General features: G+C 43.3%; 1 protein-coding gene across 8 annotated transcripts in view; it reads right to left on the bottom strand.

The window, feature by feature from the left end:
* Nucleotides 1-750: 750 nt before the first annotated feature.
* The window catches only part of INTS10 (integrator complex subunit 10), a 36,994-nt gene continuing 14,693 nt past the window's right edge, over nucleotides 751-23,051 (bottom strand). For 4 of the 8 annotated variants that reach the window (XM_033848905.2, XM_033848909.2, XM_033848911.2 and 1 more), the window contains 9 exons: nucleotides 17,869-18,025; nucleotides 16,644-16,726; nucleotides 15,780-15,932; nucleotides 13,013-13,121; nucleotides 8,418-8,497; nucleotides 6,872-7,034; nucleotides 5,938-6,031; nucleotides 3,203-3,280; nucleotides 751-1,135 (listed from right to left, as the gene is read on the bottom strand). In XM_033848905.2, the coding sequence (XP_033704796.1) occupies nucleotides 979-1,135; nucleotides 3,203-3,280; nucleotides 5,938-6,031; nucleotides 6,872-7,034; nucleotides 8,418-8,497; nucleotides 13,013-13,121; nucleotides 15,780-15,932; nucleotides 16,644-16,726; nucleotides 17,869-18,025 (1,074 nt within the window). In that variant the 3' untranslated portion in view covers nucleotides 751-978. Of the gene's footprint in view, nucleotides 1,136-3,202; nucleotides 3,281-4,107; nucleotides 6,032-6,871; nucleotides 7,035-8,417; nucleotides 8,498-13,012; nucleotides 13,122-15,779; nucleotides 15,933-16,643; nucleotides 16,727-17,868; nucleotides 18,026-23,051 lie in introns of all 8 variants that reach the window. The other 4 variants (XM_033848906.2, XM_033848907.2, XM_033848908.2 and 1 more) reach the window with 4 other exon arrangements.

Raw genomic sequence — 23,051 nt, forward strand, 5'->3', positions numbered from 1 at the left:
CAGACCTGAGACTCGTTCTCCTGTCTCTTCGCTTGGCTGCCTTAGGAATAAAGTCTTTCTCAGCTGCAAACCTTGGCCTCTCAGCATTTGGCTTGTTGCATGTTGGGCCAATGGGCCTGGTCCAGTAACAGTAACTGAACAACTTCTTAGCTCTTTCATTCTTACATCCCCCCAGAAACAACTGTTCATGTGATGCTTACCTGATATATTTCAGGAACAGCAAAAGAAATGAACCTGACCCCTGACCCCAGTGTTGTTGTACTTAGAAGTGCGAGGCCCCATCCCAAGTGTGTCACGTCACTGGCTTTACAGCCAGCTGGGAGGGAAGGGCCAGTGCCTGTATTTCCCATGACAAGCTTGAGGGACATGAATCTGTCCCTGGTACGTGGCAAGTAAAGGGCTGGGCAGAACCAGGCCGGAGGCTAGGCTGTCTGGTTCAGGGCACCCAGGTGATAGCAGCCGACGGGGAGGGGAGGTGCCCTCCACAGGCCACTGGGCAGGACCCCCACCCCAGCCCCCCACGGCGGCTTCAGTGGAAGTTCACTCAAGTTCATCCTGGCACAAAGGATTTTGGTGTTAAAACTTCCTGAAGGAAAAGATCTAGCATTATGTTGATATGTGATATTCACCAAAACCTGACTGTGGAAAAGAAAATCTTGAGAACATGGAAGGAAATGCCTTTTAAGTAAAGTACACTCTTGTTCAGAAACTCTAAGAATTAAAAATAAAATTGAAAACCACCCCCACAAATTTAGGATGATTTTATTTACAAAACAGGTTCTTTTGTTTTACAAAAATTACAAAATATGACAAAAATAGAAATAGCTTCTTGGACTGTTGGGAACTACTTCTAAGCAACCAATGAGTTAAAACCCCGATGGTCTTCCTCTTTTGAAGAGCGATGACGGCAACGCTCATCTGCGCTTTATGTCTCCCCAGAGCCCCGCGGCTGTGGGCTGCCTCTGGCGGGAGGGCCGGTCAGGCCAGAGTCTGGAGCAGCAAGATCTTCTCGTTGACGCAGAACCTGTGCAGCACCAGCGTCAAGTTCTCCCCACAGCGGGACACCTGGCGCTCCATGGCCAGGCGGAAGTCCTCCTTCACGCCCTTGGTGATGCCCCGGGTGACCGTGTGGTGCCTGGGGCAGCGACAGGGAAACAAACAGACACCACAGTTAGCACGGCAGCACGGGTCAGTGACTCTGGGGCAGGAGAACAGGCTGCCTCAAATCTAGCGAAGAGTTTAAAAAAGCAAAAAGCCCCAACCAAACAGCCTCCACTGCCCGTTCCTCTTCAGAAAGACTTAAAGCCGGAGAGTCGTCTTCCCCACTCAGGAAAAGGCTATTCTAAACATCGCATGTTTGGCGAGGTGCTGCCTGCTTGGCTTCTAACTTCTGCAGCCCTGACGCTGTACTTCCCTCTGTGACTTGTGCACAGTTCAGTTACTTGGGGCTGACGGAGTCCAGACCACCCTGGCCACACAGTTCGGGTCCAGCCAGGCCAGCTGAGCGCAGAGGCAGCAGTGGGGAGGGGGATGCCTGAGCGAGCGTGGCCATGGCCGCAGCCCCCGGCCGGTGCCCCGTGTCAGGCTGCGGGCCACAGGCGTGTCTCTCTCCCTGTGATGCCAGGATGGGACAGCTCCTCCAGGTCTTTTTGCAAAGAAGCAGGAGGACCTGGGGCCCCAAGACAAGAGTCCGGCACCGGCAGGGAGAGAGCAGCAGAGTCGCTGATGCAAAGCTTCCTGAGGGCCTGCTGGGGCCCGGGAGCCCTGCATGCTGGGCTGGGCTGGGCCGGTGGGAGCACAGGTGGGTCCTTCACAACGCCCTGGAGGGTGGGCTTCAGAGAAGGAAATTACAGAGGAAACCCCAGGAAACTCCAAACACCAAAATGAAGGAAGCAAAAGAAAAACCTAGCAAAATTCAATGGGTTCAATCAAAAGGAAAGGCGTTTTAACTACCAGTTAGTAATTTGGTAGATTTAGACGAACAGAAGCCACCTCCATCCTCCACTCCCACTGCCTAACTTCCCTAAGACACAGTCATGGGGGTTTAAAATTAGATTTTTAGGTACTGGCCAAGATTAAACTGTTGAAACCACTCTAAAATGTTGCTGTTTTTAAAACTTGAATTATATAAAATAAGTACAACAGAAGTCAGAAAGTTGCAATGTAATAGAAGGAAAAAGAAAACCAAAACAGGCTTTGTTAGAAGGGCAAGATATTACAGGACACCCTACAACGCCCATGGACAGTTTATAGAACCACACACTGAGACAGCACAGCCAGTTCTCTGTGGACATCTCTAATCAGGTCTGGCTGGTGACTCAGTAGTAAGTACAGTGTCAGTGAGCCCCGCTGGGAGCTCATGCAGCCCCTTTATGCTGCCCTGAGATACTGCTCTCAGGGGACCCAGACTGCAACCCCAAATGGGAGCCCTCCCTCTGACCCACTGAAAGACGCTGGTATTTGCAGACACTGAGCTAAAGGGCATGGATGGCTCCAAGCACACGCTCCCCTTAATACTAGTAAAAATGTAATAAAATGCTGTGTCCTGCTGGTCACGGGCCAAAGGTGTTTCCACATATGAAGAGTGGTACAACCCAATTGTATTTCTATCAGAGTCTTTATTGCTCTGGCAAGTTTGGATGAAGAAGAGGACGAATTAGCTTTTGTGGTTTAAGACCAGGATAAGTCAACTAGTAAATGCAGCATTCTAGCCTACCAAATATTTTCAATCCGGACAGGTAAGGTCAGAAAAAACAGTACCAGTGGCAGGAAGATACTGTGCTTATGCCCATTTAGACCAAGACCTCAACACTAATACGAAAATCTGAGAATAAAAATTTACTTAGAGTAAGTTTCAGCATCCTTAAATATTTAGGACCGAATGCCTTATGTTTTACCAAAAGAGAATCATAATTTAGTGCCTAATCTAATGTGTACTTAGTCTTACACAGTTTTATATAACGTTCACTTATTTCCAGATCCATAATGATTTTTAAATTGAACACAAAAACACTGGCAACTTATGGAAAAAAATAAGAAATGTTACAATATTACAACCAGATGGTTTGCCAAGGAATGCAGAACAAATTAAAAAATTAAATAAAGCATGAAAAAGAGCACTGAGGAACAAAGAGCTGAAAACCATGGGCAGTAAAACATGTCGACAAACAGTACACTATGAGCAGGTGTGTCCACTTGGTACCTGTCAGCAGTCTGTATGCTGGGCTGAAGCACAGGTAAGAATTCCTGCTGCAGTAACCCCATGGGAGGGCTAGAAGGCCTTTAAAAAACAGCAAACAGCGGCATTCAAACACCCACACCGACTCAGCCTGCACTTAAAAACAACACTCCAGAGAAAACGCATGAGACGGGGGGCAGGCTGCACAGAACCGCCAGCCTCAGGCCTCGAGCAGCTGTTTCGGGAGGACAGAGGCTACCAGCCCCCCCGCTGCACGGCTGTGGCCCACATGGGTCCACAGGCCTCTCGGCTGCCGGTCCCCGGCTCAGCCCGCTGAGATCTGGCATGAAAAGCAAGAGCCAGGGGAGAGGATGGGGAGATGCCATGGAACGGCCGTGGAGAGAATCTCAAATCCAGCGCCTTTGCTCTCCACGCTTGCCACGTCCATGCCGATCCCAGAAAGACACCCGTGACTTTTTAGAACCATCTTTGATGGGACTGAAGCCCCAGACTGAAGAGGCCCTTTCAAGAGGACTGGAGAGGCTGGCAATGTTTTTGATAAAGAAAGGTTGAGTTTAAATTTCAAAAAGTATTGAGAAAAGGAACAGATGGGGGAAAACAAGAGTCTGGGCCATGGCTTTGTGGGATTCTGTAACAACAGAAATGAGTACATTAGCCGGGTGATCACCTCTGAGAACGTCATCACGCACCCAGTTCGGGGCACACACAGGACATGGGTTTCTGTGTCACCCAGGGTACTGCAAGCATCAGCACAGAAGCATTTCTCTACTTCAAAATACATGAGAGCAGCACGTGTAGGTAAGAATCAGAGCTCGTCCCTCCTGCCAGTCAGGCCCCCGTGCCCTCGGCGCTGGTACCATACCTGCTGCAGCCCAGACGCCACAACCAGGACAGACTCACAGCCTCACCTGAGGGAAGGCTGGACTCTGCTCCCTGCATCTCTGCGCTCGGCTGGAGGGCCCCCCAAAAGGTCCACAATGGCTTCAGACAATTTGTTTGCGACCCAAAGGGAAAAGGAATGTGACAGTTTTACTCAAGATCCCGACCATACCTCAACTGTCTCAGGCGGCCCGCTTCTCCACGGTAGCTTCTCGTCAGAAATTTGGAAGGCAGGTTTCAAATGAACCCTGGGACTCACACTGTCAGCTCACTAAGCAACAGCCCCTAGTCCTGCTTCCAAACTGACGGGGCAGCAGGTTTCCTAAGAGACTTAATGGTCTTCTACAGGGAGTTAGAAGAAATTAAGGGTTTCTTTAACTAAGGACACCGTCTGTGTGCCCAACAGCCCTCGCCTTCACTACTCGTCCGAGGGCTTGTCTGCATGTTCCCGTGTCGCTGTGCAGCTCAATAAGACTGGCTGGAGAAGACAGGTTCAGTAGAATGAAGTCTGAGACTCACCGCTGATTTTCTGACAGCCTCTTCTCTCACATTCACAGCTAAGCATTATCTAGTGTGAGGATTATTAAACTCAGGTTTAATCTAAGTAAACGGAGTTGATTCTACTGAGGTTGTCTCCGTATTATGACAATTTGTATGGTGAGCATTAATGGGAATTAAAGAAAAAGCTATTAAAGGTATGTTTGTGTGTCCAGCCTCAAAACCTGCAAATTACAACGTAAAAGGGGTTACCTAGGCTTCCGTGTCAAAAAGCCATCTTTACTCTCAAGCATGGTGAAGAATATTTTGAATCACGCAATTATTTTCCCCACGTTCTAGGGGAGCTACCAGAGTGAGAAGATGAGCATGTCTGGTCCCCTTGCCTGAGCCAGCTAACGTATAAAGGTCTTGCGCTTTCATGTCAAATGCTCAGAATCTTTAGTAACGTTTGCAAGGTGAAGGACAAGCACCCCACCTTCCCATTCCCGACAGGACACCGTGCTGCCTGGATGCCCCAGCCCCGAGGCTACGGGAGTCCAGAGGGACACTTCTTACTTCCCTCTCGACAACACTCCCCAAAGACAGCACGAGATGTGGATTTTGGCTTTGTGCTGAAAACTCCCTTTCACAAGTGAGGGAAAAAGGAGAATCTGTCAGCCTCAGCAACACTTTCTTCTCACTCGGGGTTCGGTCTCCTGCAGTGACTCTGATCCTGACCCACACACGCTGAACGTGCAGGACGCAGAGGAGGAGGTATGGACATCACACTACGCGAGGCGTCTGCAGCACAGAGGATGTACTGTCCAAACTGCAATGAGGACTGAAGGGCAGAAGCAAGGGCATTTAAAAATCATAAATGGTCACTGATTTCATCCAGGAGTGGGGAGTGCCAAGACCAAACCCCACCCCGCTGAGCGGGCAGGTGCTCAGCAGGGCTTCAGTCAACACTGAGGCCCAAGTACAGTGTGGAAGTTAGGTCTGCAGTTTTTCCCAGTCCAGCTCAACTTTAGTTAAGCATGGCTTTTCTTAATTAAAAGCACCCTACTTCTAATCAGAAATTATAGGATCAGTCTGTAAGTTTTGGAACAGAAAAGATACCATGAGTAAGACTTTTGTCTAGTGAAGTAAGTATCAAAAGTGACAGAACTACCCCAATTTAAACAATGTTCTATCAGAAATGTAGTTAAGGAAATGCCAAGTCTTTCAAAAGGATTCCCGGAATCAAATCTACTTTCCAAAACAGAGACCAGGTTTGTATTCCTTTCTAATGACTGTGTGCAAGCCACGGACATTTACAAACGTTTCCCACGAGCACACGAAGGCGGGCGCTCAGCACGGAGGGCAGGAGGCGGTGCCCTTACTTGATCAGCATCCCTTGATTGGGCAGGAGTTCCAGATGGATCTTCCCACCTTCCTGAGTTCTCAGGTAGGCGAACTCCTCCAGCATGTCGATATCTGAGGCCAGATTCAGGGAACCACGTGAGAAATCATGGAGCCCTGCTCTCCTGGAGGAGCAGACTGGCTCGCAGCCACTGAGAGACCTGCCCACGGCGACCGCACCAACAACCCAGCGCTGCCTGAGCCCAGACCCAGCGGTTCCTATGCCAGCCCAACGCCCTCACAAAGAGAAACATGTTCCTCAGGTAGCTGACTGAGCAGAGCCTATAGGGTCCCAAGAGCAGAATCTTCTGTTTTCTTAGTAAGAAAGAGGCGGTAGAGGTGCTACACACACCGCCCCCCTCCTCCTGGCCCAAAGGTTAAGAAATGCTGCTCTAGGTACCTGGAGAGGGATGTCAGACGCCTTGCAACTCAAAAGTAATGTATTAAGAGAAGCAGACCTTTCCCTAACCAACAGTATGAAATACAATGCTCCCCCACACGAAAGCCAGTGCTGGGTGGAAGAGATTCTCTGGCGGGTGCCCCACGGGCCACCAGCTGCTGTTGTAACCCCAGACCCCAGGGGCCCTGTTCCCAGAGGAAGGCCAACAGAGAATCACAGTCTATGGCCCCAGCAGTCACCCTGGGCCTGCAGGGAGCCTGCAGGCTCTTACTTCAGGCACCCTGGGTACCTTCCTAAGAAGCCACTTGAAGTGGAAAATGCAACAGGGCTGTCCACGTTCCTGATTCCTCTTTGAAGCCATTCATGACTTTCACAAAACCAGCTGCCACAATCCCATTTTAAGTCACCATTCCTTCTCCTTTTCCCCCAAATCACCAAAAGCATTATTTCTACCCCAAATGGTTCGTTCATTTTTGTACCAAGCATTTCTTCTGCTCAAACAAGAAAAAGGATACTTGTAACATAATTGAAAAAATTCTCATATTGGAAGTTTCCTTGCTGGCAAATCTTATTGACGGCTTTCAAGAAAAGGGTCTCTCCCCGCGGCCACTCCTGCTGAAGCAGCACGATCACGTGCCCCAGCGCCAGGTCGTCTCTGCTGTCTGTGAAGGCTCTCAGCTGCAGGACAGAGGGGAGGGAGTCACGGGGCGATCTCACACATGCCCGATACCACCTCCCCCAAAACACTGTTGCAGGGAAGTGCGTGACTACGGTCACTAGTCAGAAGGGACAGCAGAAGTCAAGCCTGCCTGGCAAATGTCACCGCTGCCGGCGAGGAGGGGCCCCACCACAGAACCCGGCTCCCCGGCACCCTCGTGAGCATCCTGGCGGGAGTGGGACATGCAGGGTGGGCCCGAGGCTCTGAACGCGGGGATGAGGGTGCGAGGAAGGTGAGCGGTCTGGGCAACAGAGAATTTGGGGACTTCTTTTAAGGGGCCGGGGGGGGGATGGAGGGCGGGTGAGAGGCCCCCTTAGACAGAGGGGTCTGAGGAGACTGTGGGACTGGGGAGAAAGGCCGGCGGGAGCCACGGGAAGGAGGACGCAGGGGTGTGAAGTGAGAAGCTGTCAAAGGGCTTCTGGTTCTAAACCGGCAGCTGTGCCTGAAGTCACTTCAAATTGTTTCTGCCGCTCAATGCTTCAGATCAAGAGTCAGGTTTGGGGTATAACTGCTTTACAATGGTGTGTTAGTTTCTGCTTTATAACAAAGTGAATCAGTTATACATATACACATGTTCCCATATCTCTTCCCTCTTGTGTCTCCCTCCCTCCCACCCTCCCAATAAAGATGTTAAAAAAAAAAAAGGGGGGCGGGGATAGGACGAGATGAATAACTTAAATGTCCATCACCAGGAGAAAGACTAAATACGTTGTGGTACACATCAATAAAGTGGACACAGCCATTCAAAAAAAAAAAAAAAAAGAGTCAGGTTTGGGAATTACCGCCCTGAAGGGGAGACCCGACACTGCTGCCCGCTTGAGCCTTCGTAGACAATTCAGCCTGTCCACCCCAGGCCTCCGCTCCCCACAGCCTGGTCCTTAGGCTTTCCTGACTCTGCTGGGCCTCTGCACGTGCCCAGCCTCATGCCCTATCCCTGTGATAATGAACTCACATCCCTCCATAAGCCCAACAGCACTTGTGCTCCCTTCTTCTGTAGCTAATATATCCTGACTCGTAGGCTAATTCATAAAATATTTACTGGACGCTACCACAGGCAAGGTTATTTGTGTATCCACCCCACTATTACCTGTAAATTATCTGCCCCACTGTTACCCATAAACCTCTCGAGGATGGGGATTATTTCCTACTCATCTTTGCCTAGTGCAGTCGATATTTAATAAATATTTGTTAATTCCTTGCCCATGTGCTTTCCTCACTACACCACCCTGTTTTCAAAGGACTAAACTAACATTTGTGCCTAAGGCTCTCAATTCAAGTCATTCCAGGTCATCAGAACAATCCTGCAGATTAATTTCCTTTACACTAATCAACGGGAAGCTTACCTTAAAACAAGCTAACATTAAATGCAGGCAATAGGGCATGATAGCCTTGCTGGTACAAGGCAGCAGCTTCAGATCTGAACCTAAGAAAAGTCCACAATATATCTGTTAGTAGCAAAGAAAAGAGCTTTGAGAAGCAAATGTTTAAAGTGCTTTCCTTAAAAGGAAAAGGATAAGCAACAATCACATGGTCTCAACACAGTTAAACCACAATTACATTTAGTGAAGGTGAAACTGGTTTTTCAATCGTCTCTGGATTTCATTTCTCAATCTAAATTTCTAAAGTTGCTTAAATACTTATTATTATGAAACAGTTCAAATACATAGAAAATGACAGAGATTATTACAAACAGCAGAGTGCTCACCACTCAGCTGTATAAAATGCTGACATCTGCTTTAGTTTTAGATTTTAATATAAAGCATCGCAAGCTCACTTCCCTTCTGACGCCACTCCTGCCTCCCTCCTGAGAGAAGACTGCTATTCTGAACGGGGGTTCATCATTCCTGTGCACACTGCCTGCTTTTAACACAGGAATCTATATTCACGCACTGCAGAGAAACGTCTCGTGTGTTTTCAGTCTACTATATAAATGGTGTCATAGCGTACGTATCTTTCTGCAGATTGTTTTTGGTACTAATATCTGTGGCTCTAGCTCATTGGTTTTCTGTGTTACGTAGTGTTCTGTTGGTTACACTGACCACACCTGATTTATCCATTCTTTTATGGTAAACACTGAGTATTCCAATTTTTCACTATTACCAACAATGCTGAAATAAATATTCTTATATATATTTTCTTGTGCACTTGTGGAAAAAACTTTAAGCAATGGTTGTTTTTCAAACCAAGACCATAGTCCTTTCCTTTATGCTGTGTGCTCTTTCTATCCTAAATCCTCTCTACCCCAGAGGCAAGAAGTTGCAAGAAATAAATATGCTTTTCACGTGGCAACCCTGTGCACACACACTTACACATGTTCATACAGCTGGCTTCTGAGCAACACAGGTCTGAATTGCACGGGTCCACTTATACATGGATTTCTCAGTAAATACAGTGTCTGCATTTTCATCTTACAGATCTCTAAATGAACTAACTGTGGGGAAAAGTTTGTATTGGATTAGAGATCACAACATGTGGAATCAAAAGAATTGCGGTTTGAGCCCTGATTTTATCCAAACTGTTCCAGCTTCCTGCCCTAGGCTGAGTCACTGGTCAGTTCCTGTTTTTGAGGCAGAGAGCAGTACCCAGATTTTCGACCGTTGCGGGGAGGGGTGGGTCTGAGCCCCTGGGTTAGCTCCTGCATTGTTCAAGGGTCAACTGCGTGTCTAAAACAAAAGGTTCATGAAATAAAATTTACCCTTTTTAGTGGAGATACATTCATTTTAATAATACTGTTACAGTCTATCTCATTAAAAAAGAAAATTTCTATGGGAAATTCATGACCTAGTAGGTGAGGGCCCAAATTTGGAGATCACTGATCTAAAGTCTATACCTGGAAGGGGCACATAACCAGGTAGTGAGATATGCAACTTGGTACTGCTAAACTGCTCTCCAAAGTGACCATATGAATCTATGCACCTTCCAGAAGCACGTGGGCGATGCGTATCTTCACGTCCTGATGGTCAATACGGCCACCCTTTACTCTCTGCATCCTGATGTAAAATGATAGCTTATTGTTTTAATCTGAATTTCCTGTATTAATAATAGGTGGAGAATCTTTCCAAGTAGTTTTTGGCCATTTGGCTTCTGTGAATCTGTTGTTCATATTTTTTGCCTATTTTTCTATGGGGGGTTGGTTATTTCTTTCTTATAGGAGCTCTTTCAACATTCTGGATACTAATTTTTTGTTGAATATATAAGTATATAAATATATAAATTGTGCTGGACAATTTTCTTATAGTCTATAGCTTTTCACTTTGATCATAATATCTTTTGTTGGTATTTTGATTTTAACGTGATCAAATTCACTAATCTTTTATGTCGTGTGCTCTTTGTAGCCTAAATCCTTCTCTAACTAGAAAGCAACAAGGATCGTCTTCTGTATTTTCCTCTAAAAGTTTAAAAGTTTTAGTTTTAATATTTAAATCTTAAAATTTAAAGGGTTCTTGTGTAGTATGAATGAGGAATCTCTTTTCTGTCATTTTTGTATTTGGATAATCAACTGTAACAGTACCACTTACAGGATAAATTCATTCTTCCTCCCCTGAACTGTAACGCTTCCAGTTTCTTCGTTCTCTATTCTGTTCCTGGGGTCAATCTCTACGCCAATGCTACACTTTAAAATCAGTCTTGATGTCCGCTAGGTCAAGTCTTACCCACCTGATCTGTTTCTGTTCCACAGAGATATTAATTTTTGAAGGGGTCTGGGCTATGTCTAGTTTTTTCAGCCTTTTGTTGTAGAAAATCCCAAACATATAAAAAGTAAACAGAATAGTATAATGAACTCCCAATAAGTATCAAAACTGTCATGCTTTTGTCTTCTAGAAAGCTTTTAGTGTCCTAAGGAACCTACTACCAGTCTCAAAGAAATTTTCTTCTAAAAAAATGTTATCATTTAGCTTCTCCATTTAGTCTCTCTGCTCCAGCTCAAATTAATTTTTGGGAAAAATGTGAGGTAGGAGGTGAGGATCTTTTTTTCCTCTACATGAAGATCCCTTTGTTCCAGCACCATTTGTTGAAAAGGCTTTCCTTTCTCCATTGAATTACTTTGGCGTCTTCATGGAAAATCATTTGACCATACTTATGTGGGTCCATTTCTGGATTCTCCAATCTTGTGCCAATACTGTCTGGATAACTGTAGCTTTATATTAAACCCTGCTATCAGGTAGGGTCACTTGTCATTTTGTTAGTCTTTTTCAAAACTGTTGTAGTATTTCCATATAAATTTTAGAATCAGTTTGTCAACTTCTGTTAAAAAAAAAGTCTGCTGGGATTTTGACTGGGATTGCACTGAATCTATAAAGACATTTGGGGAGAACTGGTATCCTAACAATATTGAGTCTTCTAACCTACAAACATAATTTTGCATATCTTTCATTAAATTTATCCCTAAGTATTTTATGGGGTTTGATGTTATTCTATTTGGAGATTCCTTGACTCTTCTACGTAGCCAAATATGTAGCTGTGAATAAAAACGGTTCTTTTTCAACCTTTCTTTTTCTTGCTTATTGTGTTTGCTAGAATCTCCGGGATGTTGAATTGAGGTGCTGACAGCAGACACCCCTGTACTGCTGCTGGTCTTGGGGAAAGCATTCAATATTTCATAGTTAAGAATGATGCTGAGGAAGTTTCCTCCTATCTCTAGTTTACTAAGATTTTAAAAAAATCATGAATGATAAATGCAGACATAATTGAATTCTGTCTGCATCTATTAAGATAATCTTATGATTTTTCTCCTTTAATCTGCTAATGTGGTGAACTGCAGTGACTGGTTTTCCTGTGTTAAACCACCTTTGCATTTCCGGTATACTTGGCCATTATGTATTATCTTTCTTATATATTGCTGTATTTGCTTATATTTTCTTAAGAATTTTGGCATCTAAGATCATGATAGACACTGGCCTTTAATGTTCTTCTCTTGTTTGGTTTTGCTATCAGGGTTACGTTTGTCTTAAAAACTGAATTGGTAAGTGTTCCCTCTTTCTCTGTTTTCTCTAAAAGTGTGTACAGGATTGGAGTTATTTCTTACTAAATGCTTGACAAGATTCACAGTGAAGCCAAACGGGCCTGGAGTTTTCTTTGTGGGAAAGTTTTTGACAACAAAATTTAATTTCTTTGATAGATATAAAACATTCAGATTTTCTATTTCATTTTGTGTCTGTTTTGGTAAGTTGTGTTTTTCAAGGAATTCTTTCCATTTCACCTAAATTGTTAAATTTATTGGCATAAAGTTATTCACAACCTATTCTCTTACTGTCCTTCTGGTTTCAGCACGATCTGGAGTGACATTCCCTCTTCCATTCCTGATATTGGTTATTTGTATTTACTACCTTCCTGGTCCATCTTGTTAGGGGTTCATCAATTTCATTATTTTTTTTCAGAAAACCGACTTTTTGCTTTATTAATTTCCTCTATTTTTTTTTCTATTTCATTAGTTTCTGCTCTTGTCTTTATTAGTCCCCATTTTCTACTTGGCTTGGGTTTGACAGATTATCTTTTTCCAACTTCTAAGATGGAAGTTAGATCATGACAGTGGGGCTCTCTTCCTTTCCTAGGAAGCATCACAGCTCAATTTACGTAGTTTTTCAACAATGAGCAACTTGAGGTAAAGCTCAAAACAGCCCGAGAGACAAGCTAAGAGATCCTTCTCAACTAAGTATTACAAGATTTCCTAGAATTGGTAAAGACAGGAAAAGGAGCTCACTGATATTCTTCAAAGAGCCAACAAACTCAGGAACTGATGAGAACTTTGGAAGAAGGACAGACGTATGGCTGCTTATGAAATCAGAGCCACGAAAAGCTTGGCGAGCACTTCGCTTCTTATACAATTTGTCAAGCTCTGCAGATCACATGGTATTACGTTGTCAGGAATTACAAAAAATTCCCAGCCTTAGGTCCTAAAGCTATTTCTATAAAATAAAAATAAAATTTGTCACTGTACCTTTTCTAAACTTGGGCTTTATTTTTGAGGGTTCTTCCTGTGACTTGCCTCCATCCTGGATGGGGAGGACCATGTAGCACATCAAATCAAGGACTTTCTCACACGTCATCTAGAGAAGACAAGACCAGAAGGAACTAACTGAAAGTTTCTGACTGAAACCAAATCTACGTAACTAAAACCTATGCAGCACAAGTGGGGCCACCTGTGCACAGAGCTCGGGAGCACGGTCCCAGGACGCCATGTGACCAGTACTGTCTGCTTGACACCGTGTAGAAAAATAACTGAGATCAAATCCATGTACTAGACCATTCAGGGAACACTAACTCATTCTTCACTGTTAAAAAACAAAAGAACAAAACCTAAAAATTAATCAAGTATTAACTAAACTACCAAAGTGTTTCACAGCACAGTGGAATCCAAAAGAAGTATGTCCCTATCTTAAGGACATTTACTAACTCACTGAATAGAAAAATTAACAAAATGGGACACATGGTGGCGGACTAAAATGTTATGTTTAGAGCATAATTTAAAACTAAGTAGAAACACCCACAGACTAAACTAGCAGGAAAAATTTCAGGCAGGGAGGTGATCTAAGCCTTAAAGGGGGGGCAGGATCTGAAATATGGAAAAGAGAAAAACGGGTTTTCAAAGGAGGAGAGAAAGACGATGTGGGGAAGGCTTTCTACTGGTTTTGGCAATTCCCTTGAGAGGAAGGAGGGCGTGGTTTAGGAAACAGACATGAAACTGGACCAATGACGTGCTGCTGGATGAGAGGTGGCCCCAGGTGCCCATGGAGCAGGTGGTCTCAAGCCACAGAGAGCAGGGCATCACCTTCTGTCCACCCATCAAATTCCAGTAGTATCTGTCAGAATCGGCTGAGGGAGCATTTCCTGTGTGTCAGGCACAACCCCCTACTACCCCCATTTTACAGATGACGAAGTGGAATCTTCCCAACCTTTTTCATGTCTTGGCACTTCCAGAAAATAGTATTTGTAAGGCTGCTCAGAGCTGGCAGCAAATGATCTGAGGCTTAGCTGCCCAAGCCACAGCTAACTGCCTGGGGCTAAGGGGTCGGTATCCTGGCACATCTAGAATCACCCATGGCCACAGGGTCATGAAGCTCCAGCTTTGAGAGATCGGCAGCTGGGGAGTTAAGAACTTGAACCCTGGAGTTAGACAGGTCACAGCACTAGTGAGTAGTGAGACTGGGAGTTAACTCAGAATCATATGCCGCCATCCTTCCTTCAATACCCACCTTCTTTCCCCGAGGGTGTGGGCCTGGGCGAAACCACCCTTCCCTGAATGACTGCTGTATGACTGCTGTGCACAGGTCTGAGGCAAACTGCTAGTACTGGATTTTTAACTGTCTTACATAAACGCCTGCACTTCTCTCTCCAACTCAAATTAGATGTCCTTGAACACAGGGATCCCACCCTGGGGCACCCAGGAAGTCAACACCTCGATGAAATGGAATGATGACAGCAATGTTGTAGAGAGCTGACCATAACTTATAGGGTTGGAAAAATGGTTACAGGCAACAAACTCAGTTAAAAGCCGTGGGTTAGGGTGGTGGCAGTGGAAATAAAAGGCACTATGCCAAAAGCACTGGTGCCCCATCCTGGAAGAGACAAAAGGACCAGCTTGAGTAAGAGTCTCTGTGACTTGACAGGTGGTGTCTAAGGTCCAGAGAACTAAGGAAATGCACATCTGGACATGCTGAGTCCCAGCCAAAGACAGGCAGTCAGAGACTCAGGAATCGGGTAAGGTAGAAACCAAAGATGAAAGCCTAAGAGCGACCCGCACAGAGGTGGTAACAGGAGCCCTCAGAGAGAATGAGTCTGCATAGCTTAATCAAATCTACCAGTTTATCGTACGTTCCCTCGTACCGTGCACGGCTGTCTAATTCTACACGACATGTGTGTATCTGTGTGCGTAACTATGTGCTCTCTTAAGTTCGCAAAAGGAATCAATTGAAACTTAGAATTAGGCACCTGACAACGTGATAGAAAAACATTTCAATTTTAAATGCACATACTTCACATACTTATTAACTTTTTCTTTCTAAAATTCATCACGGCAAATTGTAAATCATATTTCAAAGTTCAAGTGAAAAAATTTAATTTAGCGTTTTTAATCACAAAGTAATCAACTTAATCTCTATAGAGAGACAAGAAGAAATCCGAGTTGGTGTGTTAAGGTGTGACCTGAATCTATCCAGTAACTGTGTGTATAAAGCCGCGCTGGTCACGCTCACCGCATGCAGGTGTTTACTGCGGACCGAAGCTGTGCGGCCACCATGCAAGGAGGGGCTCACAGCATGGAGAAGGCAGGTCTGTTCATACAGCTGCTCCTGCAACACCCCTAAGAGGTGTCACCACCACGTAAAAAGAGAACCTGAGTTCAGATATGCTATTGTGAATCTCCATCTCCCACTGGGTGAAGGCCTCTTCTGTCCAAGTACAAGAGGACTGACTCCACTCTAAAGGGATTCCAGGCAAGAAAGTAAAAATCATCCTCAAACAAATGGAATAATGAGCGGGAAATGTGAAAAGTATGGAAGCCTAACTTGAGGGAAGCTATAGAAAGGAGGAAATTAAACAGCATCACTAACCTTTTCACCAGCAGATGAGATAATAAAATCTAGGCAGAAAGAGCAAGCTTCAAGTAAACATGCACTGAATTAAAAAGCCACTCTGGGAAAAAAAAAGAAAGCCCCAAGGTTACCGAGTGCGCCTGCACGTCCCCATACCAGGCACCCAGTACTCACTCTGTACTCCCCCAAGGCAAAGTGGCAGGTCGCCAGCTGGATGAGCGCCCTCTGATGCTCCAAGGTCCCCTGTCCCGAGATCTGTGGCTGAGGAATCGGTCCCTGGAGAGCGGCCAAGTGGTGCAGGCTGGCTATGGCCTTTTTATATTGACCCTTAGAAAGTCACAGCAAGGAGGGAAACAGTGCCATTAAAGAATCTCCAGAGCTAACTACGCCCCTAGCAAGCAACCACAAATCAGGCACCTGTGCTTAAGCATTTGAGGAGGGAATGGACACAGCTACAGAATCAAACCGACTTGGCTAAAGCTACGTGGAGGATCTGTAGGGGGACTTCATAAATACAAAGATTTTTCTTTCTAGTCTTAATTCTTGAGACTAAATAAAATGACACAAGCTCTTTGGTAGAGTACATTTTGGATATACCACTTCTTTATGAATATTTTACTACTAATACCATTTCTCCTCATGAAGGCTGGAAGCTGCAACCTGCCCATTTCAACAACGGGGGTTGGAAGCTCTCCCTCTCATTACTGAATCCTCTCTCGCTTCTGGACATAAGTAGCTCGAGGACAGCAGAGCAAGGCAGCAGGGCTCCCCCAGAGCAGAGAGGAGAGGTGAGCAGTGTTTGTCTTTCACTGAGAAATAAAACTCTTACTTTTACAGAAGGGTGTGATTGGACCCCCCAAAAGTAACCCAGATGTGAGCCTGCCGTCCGGAGCTGTTCTCAGCTGAAAGTGGACCACAATCCCCTCATCAGTGAAGAAGGAACATCTGCCTTCAGAGCAGGAGGAAACGCACACATCTTCACGCTGAAGATGCTCACAGCAACCGTGGTCAAGACACAGGTACTTAAACACACATTACCTGATAGATGATCACATCGTTGAGGAAGATTCTCAACCAAAGCCAAGTATCCGTCTTCCACGCCAAACAAATTCTTGTAAATTCTGAGCAAGAATTCAAAAGTTAATTTACCAGAAATACGTAACACAGAAGCAGAGAATAAAACTGACATACCCACCAACAGAACAATAGTCAGAGAGAAACAAATTACCAAAAAATGGATGTAACTTTAGACTTTGATTTCTAAAACAATGGTCTGAACTTTCAGTTCGATAGTAAAGTTAGGGCAGAATACTTACCAGTAATACACAAGCAATAACCTTATTAGGCACCAACACTTCCTAAGCACACATCATGCGCTAGCAGCTGCTCAAAACGCTTTTCACACATTACTTTATCTTCTAAACTGCTTTGCTTTCACCCAGTTAAAGTAATAAATATATGACATTAAGAGTTTCACTCATTTTTTTAAGTCGATTTATGCCTAAAGAAAAACATCCCCTCCAAAAGTCACATACCTGTTCACCATTCTAGATGTGACAAGGAGGAACTGGACGATGCAATGTTTACTTAGAAACTATGACATGACACATCAAACAAGGGGCCTGTATAGGCACGTGACAGGAGCAAGCCAGGGACAAATGTCCACTGGCCAGGAGGAAAGTAACGGCCTTGATCCCAAAGTACAGGAAAATATGCTGGTTAGCAGAGTGCTAGTGATTTCTGAGTAGTGTTGAAATACTCAGTAGTGTAAATATTATACAGAGGAAACTCCCTCTCATTTCTGTCTATGCTCAAAGCGGGCTTTCTGCAGTGTTTGGAATTTGGGCTTTCAAGCAACGGAGTCAAGTCAGGCATCACAGCACCACCTTCTGCAGCCTTAGTCACATGTGGCTGGAGGGGGCACAAAGCAGTGGGCAGAGCGACTAAAAGCACCAGACAAACCCAGCAAGAAAATGGCCAGCAATATAAATTTTAACAGAAAGATCAAACCCCCCCCCTCCAAGTCCACCCCAACCCTGATTATAATACACCCCCAGTGCACGAGCTAAGAGGTAAATGGTTATTTGAATATTTATAACTGATTAGATTTCCTGCTCAAAAAAGAATCCTATGAAATGTGTGAACTACTGTAATCAATTTAATCAGCCGTTAGTGACGACATTTCGAGTAGAATAATGAACCTTTTCGGCATGATGATTTCCCATAAAAAATGAAATATCACAACAGGATGAGCATGCCTTACCCTTGTCAAGGAATTCCAGGGAATAGAGCAGCTCCCAGCTCTCTCTGGCCAGCTTAAAGCTTTCCAACACCTCGATGGAGTTAGCAAGTTCTGCCTTATTGACAACAATGTGACGATTCCTTCCTTTTGCTGAACAGTCTTCATCGTCTGAACTCTGCTTAGAGAATGTGAAGAACATGATTAAAGTTATAAAGATAGTCACTACTTAAACATTATTACATTTATTGTTGCCAATTCTGATTATTATATGAATTTCATATCAAAGGATACTATCATGAGTATAATACAATTCTTTTGAATTTAACAATTTAGCTTTAAAAAGTAACATAAAATTTTCATCCTTTCACAAGTTTGATAGTTACTTTTAAAATTAAGGTTTTCTGATGATAAATTCTAAGCTTGGGCTTCCCTGGTGGCGCAGTGGTTAAGAGTCCACCTGCCGATGCAGGCGACACGGGTTCGTGCCCCCGTCTGGGAAGATCCCACATGCCACGGAGCGGCTGGGCCCGTGAGCCGTGGCCGCTGAGCCTGCGCGTCTGGAGCCTGTGCTCCGCAACGGGAGAGGCCACAACAGTGAGAGGCCCGCGTACCGCAAAAAAAAAAAAAAAAAAAAAAAATTCTAAGCTTATGTTGGTTTCAGAGTAAAGCTATAGAGTTAAAACTTCCAATAACTTTAAAAATATACCAATGTTATAAAAGCCAAAACTTACATTTTTACATTTAGGGATACAGCTTAATTAAGTAGCACCTGTTTTACAGTTTACTTTTTTCCAATAGGTGACATTTAATTTGCTTCCAAGAAACAGTTCGTTCTGTAGTGCCATAAAATTAAAGCCCGAGTCCTCTGAGAAATAATTAAGAGAAACTGTTCCTTATCTTTTGTTCACTGCATATAACTTCTCCAATGGCCACCCAATGCAAGGTGTCTGGCCAGGAATTACATTTGTCTGCACTTACCCATTTTACTTTATAATAAACTTTCCTACATTTCTTGCTCTTCATCTCAAATAAAGCCAAAGAAAAGAGAGGGCCTCAGAGAAAGGCAACTATTGTAAATGCCACTGAGTATGGTCAGACTTTTTGCCAAAAACAAGTAAAGTCAAAAAAGCTCCATTTCACTTTATTTTCCTGAAAATTTCTTGACCCTTTTATTCCACCTACGTCATTTTTATTAATTAATTGACCCAAATTAAATTTTCCCTGCAGATTTTTACCCCACTAAGACTGTCTAAAAATATGTACAAATAAACACATCTATGAAACAGAAACAGACTCACAGACATAGAGAAGAGACTTGTGGTTGCCAAGGGTGGGAATAGGGGAGGGAAGAACTGGGAGTTTGTGATTAACAGATGCAAACTATTATATACAGAATGGATAAAAAACAAGATTCTACTGTATAGCACAGGGGACTATATTCAATAGCCTGTAATAAACCATAATGGAAAAGAATATGAAAAAGAATATGTATGTATAACTGAACCAATTTTCTGTACAGAAGAAATTAATACAACACTGTAAATCAACTGAATTTTTTAGATTCAATAAAATTTTTAAAAAATATGTAAAAATATTTCACCTAAAAGCTCCAATCCTCATAAACAAAACCAACAAACCTCTAGCCAGGTTCACCAAGAAGAAAAGAGAGGAACTAAATAAAATAAGAAATGAAAGAGGAGGAATAACAACCAATACTGGAGAAACAAAAAAAATCATAAGAGAGTACTATGAACAGTTATACGCCAAAGAAATGGACAACCTAGAAGAAATGGACAAGTTTCTAGAAACATACAGCCTGTCAAAACTTAATCAAGAAGAAACAGATACTCTGAACAGACCAATCACTAAAACAGAATCTGTAATTAAGAAAACTCCCCGTAAACAGAAGTCCAGGATGAGATGGCTTCACTGGGGAATTCTACCAAACACACAAAGAAGAACTCATACCAATCCTTCTCAAACTCTTCCAAAAGACTGAAGAGGAGGGAACACTCCCAAAGTCATTCTACGAAGCCACCATCACCCTGATACCAAACCAGACAATGACACTACAAAAAAAGAAAATTACAGGTCAATATCTTTGATAAATATAGATGCAAAAGTCCTCAACAAAATATTAGCAAACTGAATCCAACAATACACAAAAATGATCATACACCCACGATCAAGTCAGATTCATTCCAGGGTCACAAGGATGGTTCAACATAACACTAATCAATCAATGTGATACACCATATTAACAAAAGAAAACACAAAAACCATATGATTATCTCAACAGATGCAGAAAAAGCATTTGATAAATCTCAACATCTGGACTTCCCAGATGGCGCAGTGGTTAAGAATCCGCCTGCCAATGCACAGGACACAGATTCGATCCCTGGTCCGGGAAGATCCCACATGGAGCAACTAAGCCTGTGCGCCACAACTACTGAAGCCTGCGCACCCTAGAGCCTGTGTGCCACAAATACTGAGCCCATGCGCTGCGACTACTGAAGCCCGTGCACTCTAGGGTCCACGTGCCGCAACTACTGAGCCTGCATGTTGCAACTACTGAGGCCCACACGCCTAGAGCCCATGCTCCACAACAAGAGAAGCCACCGCAATGAGAAGCCTGTGCACCGCAATGAAGAGTAGCCCCTGCTCACTGCAATTAGAGAAAGCCCTTGTGCAGCAATGAAGACCCAATGCAGCCAAAAAATAAATAAGAAAAAAAAAAACAAAAAACAAAACTCAACATCCATTCATGATGAAAGTTCTCACCAAAGTGGGAATGAACATATCTCAACATAATAAAACCACTTACGACAAACCCACAGCCAACATAATACTCAATGGTGAAAAGCTGAAAGCCTTCCCACTAAAATCTGCAACAAGACAAGGATGCCCACTCTTACCACTTCTATTCAACACAGTATTGGAAGTCCTAACCCAGCAATTAGACAAGAAAAAGAAATAAAATGTATCCAAATTGGAAAGGAAGAGGTAAAACTGTCATTGTATGCAGAAGAAATGATACTCTATATAGAAAAATCCTAAAGACTCCACACAAAAACTATTAGAACTAATAAATGAATTCAGCGAGGGAGCAGGATACAAGATAGATATACAAAAATCTGTTACATTTCTTCACATTAACAATGAAATATCAGAAAGTAAAAAAAAAAAAAAACCCATTTAAAATCAGGTCAAAAAATAAATAAACCTAGGAATAAACCTAATCAAGGAGGTGAAAGACCTATATGCCGAGAACTCTAAAACACTGATAAAGGAAACTGAAGATGATTCAAAGAAATGGAAAGGTATCTCATGTTCTTGAAATGGAATAATTAATATTGTTAAAATGGCCATACTACCAAAAGCAATCTACAGATTTAATGTGATCCTTTATCAAATTACCTATGACATTTTTCAAACAGCTAAAACAAATAATCCTAAAATTTACATGGAACCACAAAAGAACTAGAATTGCCAAAGTAATTCTCAGGAAAAAGAACAAAGCTGGAGGCATAACCCTCCCAGACTTCAGACAATACTACAAAGCTATAGTAATCAAAATAGCATGGTATTGGCACAAAAACAGACATACAGATCAATGGAACAGAATAGAGACCAGAAATAAACCCACACACCTCTGGTCAATTAATCTTCAACAGAGGAGGCAAGAATATACAATGGAGAAAAGACAGTCTCTTCAGCAAGTGGTTCTGGGAAAGCTGGACAGCCGCATGCAAATTAATGAAATTACAACACTCCCTCAAACCATACACAAAAATAAACTCAAAATGGCCTAAAGACTTATATATAAAACATGACACCATAAAACACCTATAAGAGAACATAGGCAAAACATTCTCAGACATTAATCATAGTAGTATTTTCTTAGATCAGTCTCCCAAGGCAAAAGAAATAAAAACAAAAACAAACAAATGGCACCTAATTAAACTTATAAGCTTTTGCTCAGCAAAGAAACTCATAGGAATGCAAGAGATTTCTGTGCATCAATTTTGTATCCTGCTACTTTACCAAATTCATTGATTAGATCTAGTAGTATTCTGGTAGCATCTTTTCTTTTTGTTTTGTTTTGTTTCTTGTTTTTTTGTTATTGGCGGCATTGGGTCTTCGTTGCTGCACACGGGCTTTCTCTAGTTGAGGTGAGCGGGGGCTACTCTTCATTGTGGTGTGGAGGCTTCTCACTGCGGTGATTTCTCTTGTTGCAGAGCACAGGCTCTAGGTGTGCGGGCTTCAGCAGTTGTGGCTGGCGGGCTCTAGAGTGCAGGCTCAGTAGTTGTGGCGCATGGGCTTAGCTGCTCCGCAGCATGTGGGTTCTTCCCAGACCAGGGCTCGAACCCGTGTCCCCTGCATTGGCAGGCATATTCTTAACCATTGCGCCACCAGGGAAGCCCTCTGGTAGCATCTTCATGATTCTCTATGTATAGTGTCATGTCATCTACAAACAGTGACAGTTTTACTTCTTCTTTTACGATTTGGATTCCTTTTATTTCTTTTTCTTCTCTGACTGCTGTGGCTAAAACTTCCAAAACTATGTTGAATAATAGTGGTGAGAGTGGGCAACCTTGTCTTGTGCCTGATCTTAGAGGAAATGGTTTCAGTTTTTCACCACTGAGAACGATGTTGGCTGTGGGTTTGTTGTATATGGCCTTTATTATGTTGAGGTAGGTTCCCTCTATGCCTACTTTCTGGAAGGTTTTTATCATAAATTGGTGTTGAATTTTGTCAAAAGCTTTTTCTGCATCTATTAAGATTATCATATGGTTTTTATCCTTCAGTTTCTTAATATGGCGTATCACATTGTTTGATTTGCATAGCAGTATACAAAATTAATGCACAGAAATCTCTTGCATTCCTATACACTAATGATGAAAAATATGAAAGTGAAATCAAGAAAACACTCCCATTTACCACTGCAACAAAAAGAATAAAATACCTAGGAATAAACCTACCTAAGGAGACAAAAGACCTATATGCAGAAAACTATAAGACACTGATGAAAGAAATTAAAGACAATACAAACAGATGGAGAGATATACCATGTTCTTGGATTGGAAGAATCAATGTTGTGAAAATGACTATACTACCCAAAGCGATCTACAGATTCAATGCAATCCCTATAAACTACCAATGGCATTTTTCACAGAAGTAGAACAAAAAAGTTCACAATTTGT

Source organism: Tursiops truncatus, chromosome 21, assembly GCF_011762595.2.
Source record: "Tursiops truncatus isolate mTurTru1 chromosome 21, mTurTru1.mat.Y, whole genome shotgun sequence".
Lineage (NCBI taxonomy): Eukaryota > Metazoa > Chordata > Mammalia > Artiodactyla > Delphinidae > Tursiops > Tursiops truncatus.